Source organism: Lipotes vexillifer, unplaced genomic scaffold (assembly GCF_000442215.2).
Source record: "Lipotes vexillifer unplaced genomic scaffold, Lipotes_vexillifer_v1.1 scaffold518, whole genome shotgun sequence".
Classification (NCBI taxonomy): domain Eukaryota; kingdom Metazoa; phylum Chordata; class Mammalia; order Artiodactyla; family Lipotidae; genus Lipotes; species Lipotes vexillifer.
In genome coordinates, this window is record NW_006780945.1 from 2,845,850 (window position 1) to 2,852,838 (window position 6,989).

Below are 6,989 nucleotides of genomic sequence, written 5' to 3' on the forward strand. Positions count from 1 at the left end.
CGCCGCCCCCCCTCTGCGGGGTCGGGTGGGCCGGGGGGGGGGGGGGTTGTGTGTGTACTAACCTCCTCTGTCTGCTGTCTCCCTCCGGCCCCCTCCACCCCACCCCAACCCCGTAGCCTTGTACTCCATGCGGGACCTGAGCCGGCCCAGCCTCACGCAGTACGAGCTGGACAGTAAGTCCCCCTGCACGGCGGCTCCCCGACGGGCCCCGCCTTCCACGGGGAGGGGAGAGGGGCCTCCGAGGACGCCTGACCACAGCTGAGTGGTGTGCCCACCTCAGGCTGCTTGACGAAAGCGAACCCCCTGCACACGCGTGACTTTCCTGAAATACACAGAAAAGCAGGGGGTCGCCAGGGAAGGTCTGCTCCAGGCCACCGTCCATCAGTGCAGGACAGAAAGGGAAATGGCTAAGGTCTCGTCCTCCTGGGGGGCGGGGGACGGTGAGAGGAGGTGCGTGGTAGGGGCCGGGGGTCCCGCTGGTTGGACGGGCAGGCGTCCATGTTGCTGCCGCTCTGTCTCGTCCCATCAGAGGCACTTGTCCGCTCAGCTCTGTCTTTGAAGCCAAGGCCCACCCTGGAGTGAGCAGAGCTCCCGTCTTCCCTCAGGGACCAGGAAATGTCCCCACCTGGTGCCCCGAGGCCCGGAGCTTTGGGCCAGGGGGCCTCCTGTTAATAGCATGCGTTTGACTGAATTGTCCCTCTAGGTCCTTCCTGAACCGACAGCCCTCAAGGCTGCAGGGCCAGGGCTATCGGGGTGCTTAGGACTTCCACCTGGGGTGGGGGAGCTGTGGAGGGGAACGCAGAGGAGACTGGGGGAACGTGTCAGCCACCCCCCAGCAGGGGCGGCAACTCCCACCCAGGGTGTCGGGGCCTGTTTTCCTGCAGCTGCTCCCCTCTCCCAGCTTCTGTCTAAGCATCTCCCCCCAAGCACCCCCAACTGAGCAAAAACATAGTTTCTTAGCCCCAGATTCGCATCCAATGAGCCTTTTCTCTTTAGGGCTGGGCCCTGCCCCCCGCGTTAAGAGCTGGTTGATGGAGACTTGGGGGTGAGGGGGGAAGCTGGGAACTTGAAGCATCTGAAGTGACCAGTGTGTCCAGGACAGGCAGGGAAGGAGTGACCTGGCACGTCTGGGACAGTTTTGGTTCACACCTGTTGTCCCAGCATAAATGTTAACAGTGCCCCTTTCAGTCTCAAAAATGCCCAAGGTGGTCACACTTGGCCAGGACGCCACCCAGTGTCACCCTGTGTCCGGATTCCCAGGAATGAGTCAGAGCATCCGTCTCCCCAGTGTCGGCTGCCCCACCTCTTACCTGTTCTTTCCTGAACCTATACTCAGGGGTCCAGACTCGCAGGGGTGCATCATCACAGCGCCCCCTGCAGCCGCCCCCCTCCACGCCGCCCCCGTCCACTGCAGGGCCAGTGACCTCTGTGTGCCTCTCCCCTCCCCGTCTCTCACCCCCAGACCTGAACAAGCACCGGCGCTACGAAATACGCATGAGTGTGTACAACACTGCGGGCGAGGGGCCCTCCAGCCCCCCACACGAGGTCTTCGTCGGGGAGGCAGGTGAGCGCCGCTGCCCTTCCAGCCCCAGCACACCTTTCCCACGCCCCGTCCCGGAAGCCCAGCGGGAGGAGAGACGGGGGCGGGGGGGGCCATACCCCGCCCCCAGCCCACCTCCTCTTCCTCCTCCCTGAGGTCCCCTCACGCACTCACCACCCCTCTCACCCTCCAGTGCCCACGGCAGTGCCCCGCAACGTGGCTGTCCACGGCGCCACGGCCACGCAGCTGGATGTGACGTGGGACCCACCCCCGCCGGAAAGCCAGAACGGAGACATCCAGGGCTACAAGGTACAGGCGCTCCGGCAGAGAACAAGGTCCAGAGGGACACAGGGCCGGGTGGTGGTTGGGAGTGACCCAGCAGTGGTGAGGTCCCGGGTCTACACCTGATCCCTTGGCTGTTTGCACCCAATCCCCTGAAACACCTACAGCTGGAGCAAGACTCCGCCCATTTCCCCCCCTCCCGGCGTCCTTGGGGCAGGTGGCGCTCAGATGCTAGAAATTCAGGCCACCCCCCAGCTTGTATCATCCCTGGGCGGTACACCCCCCCAGCCCCCGCCCAGCCCACCAGCTCCCGATGCCAACGTGAGACCCCTCAAAGTGGTTATTTGGCCAACCCTAGTTACCATATTGATGCAAATCGAATGGCCAGTTAGCAAAGGACCACCGGCCAGGTGTTGGTAATTTCTGATTAAAGTTATTTCTAGATTTTAGGCAACACCTTGTGTTATGACAGAATTCAGTTTGTCTCCAAAATTCGCAAAGCCCTTTAGAGCTCCTTAATCCTCCTGAAAGCCCAGTAAAGCTGGTAGGCTATAATGTTTGTGCCCATTGTACAGATGAGGAAACTGAGACCCAGGTTAGTGGTTCAACGAGGTCACAAAAAAAGCAGATAGCAGAGAATCAGATTCCAGGTCTGCTCGCCGTCACCCTGTGAAAGGTGGGGAGGAAGTGCTGAGCACACAACCACTGGAGGAGACGCGGCAGTAATAGTAATGATAATAATAATCACGTGCTGCTCGTTTGGACATGCAGCCCATGGCCGTGTCTGAGGCCTACCTCCTGTGCCGCTGTCCAGCGCCGCTCTGATTCCTGGTGGTGGTTTGTTATTCCGGAGAGTAGCCTAGTGCAGTGGCAAGGTAGGAACGGTGGGAGCAACCAGGAGCTTCCCCACTTCCCCGGCTCAGCCTCCGTCCCACAGGCAGAAACTGAGTTTCCGCAAAGGTAAGGGCCTTGCCCGGTCCCACGGCTTGTGGAGACCCCATTTCAGACCGAATCTGGTATAGGAGTCTGGTTCTATGTGGGGTGAAGGAGGCGGGAGAGAGGAAGAAAGGCATCTCACCAAGGATGCCCTGAAGATGGATGACGCTCCGCACAGCACCAGCTAGGAGAACTAAATATTGCGCCACTAGCATATGCCTCCCTGGGAAAGAAGGAGTCGGACAGGGCCTGCGACGGTTTGGCAGCCACCAGACTGGGGGGGTGTGGACGGTCCCAGGAAATGTGTGGTTGCCCAGACACCACACATCACACAGCAGACGTCCACGTGCTCAGGGAAACATCATAACCAACCATGGACGTGGACAAAGGAAACAGAACTGCCACCTCCCAGACCTGCGTCAACATCCGCGTTCACTGACCTTAACATTAACCACACATTCACACCACCAGCCAGTGGTCGCACCAGAATGAGCTGTGACATGTGCAGGGACAGGCACGTCCATGCATCCGGCCTTTCAGGGATGCGTGTTTATTGAGTAGTTACTTTGTGCCTAGCAGTGTCCTCGGTGCTGAGATTAAAGCAGAGACAAGGTGAGCTTATTTAAACTGTAGGGGAGGAAGCCAGTGATGCACAAGGCAAAGGGCACCTCCAGGTGGTGGTAAGTGGAATGGGTCAAGGAGCAGGTTTGGCATTTTAAATAGGGTCGTTGGGAGAGCGCGTCATGAGAAGCTGCCGCCTGACCAAAGATGAAGGCGAACAGGGCGTGAATCACGTGGATCTGGGGGAAGAGTGTTCCAGAAGGAGGGGGAAGACGAGCAAAGGCCCTGAGATCCGTGGGTGCTTGGCATGTACAAAGCCCAGCAAAGAGCCCCATGTGTCCCAGTGTGACTGGGGCGCATCACTTGGAGTCCTCAAGGGCTTTGGCTGAATGAGATGGCGGCAGCCACAGGGACTTGGGGACAGAGAGGGACATGGGTGACTCGGGTGTTTAAAGGCTTGCGCTAGTGCTCGCTTTGGCAGCACATACACTAAAGGCTTGTGCTGGCTGCTGCGTTGAGAGTAGCCTGAAGTGGGGAAAATGCAGAACGTGAAGAGGCGGCAGCATCATCCAGGTGACGGTGGTTTAGACCACGCAGTGCAGGTAAGAAGCATCTGCTCTCGGTTCCATTTGAAAGGGGTAGAGCTGACAGAATTTGCCGATGGACTGAATGTGGAATGTGAGAGAAGGAGAAGCAACAAGGATTTCCAAGCAGTTGGATGACGGAGCTTCCAGTTACGGTGCAGGAAAAGGGGAGACGGTGGGAGGGGGAGGTGCGGAGGGGAGCTGGTTTGAGACGTCGGACTTCCAAGGGGAGACACCCAAGGGAGCTGGACACACAGGTGTGGAGTCCAAAGGAGAAGGTCCCGGATGGAGGTGTGAACGGTGGGATCCTCAGCATATAGACGGTCCTGAAGGCCCGGAGACTAGATAGAAAACACCAGAAGTCTGAAAACTGAGCCCCAGGACCAAAGCTAGTGATCGAAGTCTCAGAGCCCACATGAAGAACGTGCTTCCAGAAGGAGGGAGGCAGCAGATGTGCCAACTACTACTGAGAGCTCAAACAAGACGAAATCTAGGAAGCAATTATTCAGGGATGGGCAGACAGCCCATGAGCCTAATCCGGCCCCCGACTTGTTTTTGTAAATAAAGTTTTATTGGCATGCAGCCACACCCATTTGTTTACAGATCACCTTTGGCTACTTTCAAGTCACAGGCAGAGTTGAATAGGTGCAACAGAGACCGTGTGGCCCGCAAAGCCTAAAATATTTCTTACCTGCCCCTTTACAGAGGGAGTTTCCAGAGCCCTGGATTAGCATTAAACAGGCCAAGTTCACAGGTGACTCTGATAAGAGCTGGGGGCAGGGAATGCCTGCTTGGAGTGGGTTCACTCCACAGAGAATGAGGAGAGGCAGCCAGTACCGATATCCCTTTTGAGGAGTTTTGCTTTAAAGGGAAGTAACAAAATGGGGTAGAGACTGGAAAAAGACAGTCAACGGAGGCGGTTTTAAGATGGGAGGAATAACTCGTTTGTGTGCTGATAGAAATGATTCTGGAAAGAGGAGGAATCTGGTGAGTCAGGGAAGAGAGGAAGCTGTGAGGGGGTGATGCTCTGGAGGAGGTGAGAGGGGCTGGGATTTAGTACAGTAACGTGGGGCCCGCCTTAGTAGGGAGCCGGCAGTTCAGCCCTGGTCACAGGAGGGAGGTGGAGGGTAGGAACACAGGGCAGGAGGTGGTCCAGCTGGGGCAGGGAGCTTGTGGAGTCTTGTGTGATGGCTTTCAGAGCTCAGTGAAGGGTCCTGAGCCAGGAGTGAGGTTGGGGAGGGAGGGAAAATGGAACCGTGATGCCGGAGACTGCAGAGAGTGGACCAGGCCAGTGTATCACGGTGGCTGGGCCACTCAAGGCTGTGCTTGTGAGCTGAAAGTGTGGCTTTCCTCCAGCGACAGCCAGCAATGTGACATGTGGGCATGAACCTGATTTTTAACCGAAGCTGAAGTATGGCCTGTTGCCTGTGGTGAAGCCTGAAGGGGCAGGGAATTGAGAATAGAAGGTGGTGATGACGATTCACTCCTACACCTGTTCCCGTCTGAGGAAGGTGTTTATCCATTAGCGGATATTTATTGAGCACCAGCAGGTGTGCCAGGCATGATTCTAGGTGCTTGAGATGCAAGGCAGCCAAAGACATGGGCCCTCCAGGGAGCCTGTTTTCTAGCAGACACCTAGCTACCCATCAGCCTGCACGGCAACTCGGCTGTGTGCCCTTGGGGTTGGGGTCAAGGCTCAGCCCCTTGTGCTATTTGCACAAATGTCACTTAATCCTCATCCAACAAAGGTCTGCTGAATTCGATTCACACAGGTAAGACCTGCCTGCTTGAGGGTGCCCGTTTATGTACGCGTGGTGCCCCTGCGTCCTGGACCCCCCTCCTCCCCTTCCCAAGAACGTGACGCCAGCCACTGGCCCCGCCCTGTCCTGCATTATCACTTTTCTCATGCTGAAATATGTTGCATCTTTCAAATGCCTCTTCCTGGCCTCACGTTTGCTTCAGCCATTTTTCTGGTTGGTCCCTTTATAGCACAAAGCCTCCAAAAAAGTGTCTGCCCGCTGCCTCTGCCCCATCTCTCTTTCTTTTTTTTTTTTTTTTTTTTTTTTTGTGCCCCGCGGCCCTGTCACTGTTGTGGCCTCTCCTGTTGCGGACGCTCAGGCTCAGCGGCCATGGCTCACAGGCCCCGCCGCTCCACGGCATAGGTACGCGGGCCTCTCACTGTTGTGGCCTCTCCCGTTGCGGAGCACAGGCTCCGGACGCGCAGGCTCAGCGGCCATGGCTCACGGGCCCAGCCGCGCTCCGCGGCATGTGGGATCCTCCCGGACCGGGGCACGAACCCGTGTCCCCTGCATCGGCAGGCGGACTCGCAACCACTGCGCCACCAGGGAAGCCCTGCCCTCTCTCTCTTGAATCCACTCCCGGTAGGTTCACTCATTCATTGCAAACAGTGAATGAATGAATGACTTCATGTGTGACTATCTACCTGTATCAGAAGACTGAAAACAAAAGAAGAAAGAAAAATGGAGGGGTTAGAGAAAAGCAAGGATTTTATGGTACCGAGTCGTCCTAACTGCCGTTCACACATGCCAGGTGGGGACACTTTTATTAGCTTTCTCACTTTTATGAGCTTTCTCCAGGCAAATTGAGAAATTGAGAAGCCAATAGCGTGTCGAAACCCCTTTGGCCAGCAGGTGGCGCCAAATGCTCACTAATCCTCTGCGGGCCAGGGACTTGCAGCTTTCCCAACGCCTCGATTCAGAGTTCTAAAAGTAGTGAAGCAATGTTCATTGCAGCACTAGTTGCAATAGCCAGGACATGGAAGCATCCTGAGTGTCTATCGAAAGAGGAATGGATAAAGAAGATGTGGCACATATATCCAATGGAATATTACTCAGCCATAAAAAGAAACGAAACTGAGTTATTTGTAGTGAGGTGGATGGACCCAGATACTGTCATACAGAGTGAAGCAAGTCAGAAAGAGAAAAACAAATACCGTATGCTAACACATATATATGGAATCTAAGAAAAAAAAAAAAGGTCATGAAGAACCTAGGGGCTAAGACAGGAATAAAGACACAGACCTACTAGAGAATGGACTTGAGGATATGGGGAGGGGGAAGGGTAAG

General features: G+C 56.1%; 1 protein-coding gene across 1 annotated transcript in view; it reads left to right on the top strand.

Annotated features, from left to right (window-relative positions):
* Positions 1–6,989, top strand: part of SDK2 (sidekick cell adhesion molecule 2) — a 266,728-nt gene that overhangs the window by 231,889 nt on the left and 27,850 nt on the right. The window contains exons 34-36 of the mRNA XM_007454389.1: positions 117–173; positions 1,463–1,564; positions 1,734–1,849. Of these exons, the coding sequence (XP_007454451.1) occupies positions 117–173; positions 1,463–1,564; positions 1,734–1,849 (275 nt within the window). The remainder of the gene's footprint in view (positions 1–116; positions 174–1,462; positions 1,565–1,733; positions 1,850–6,989) is intronic.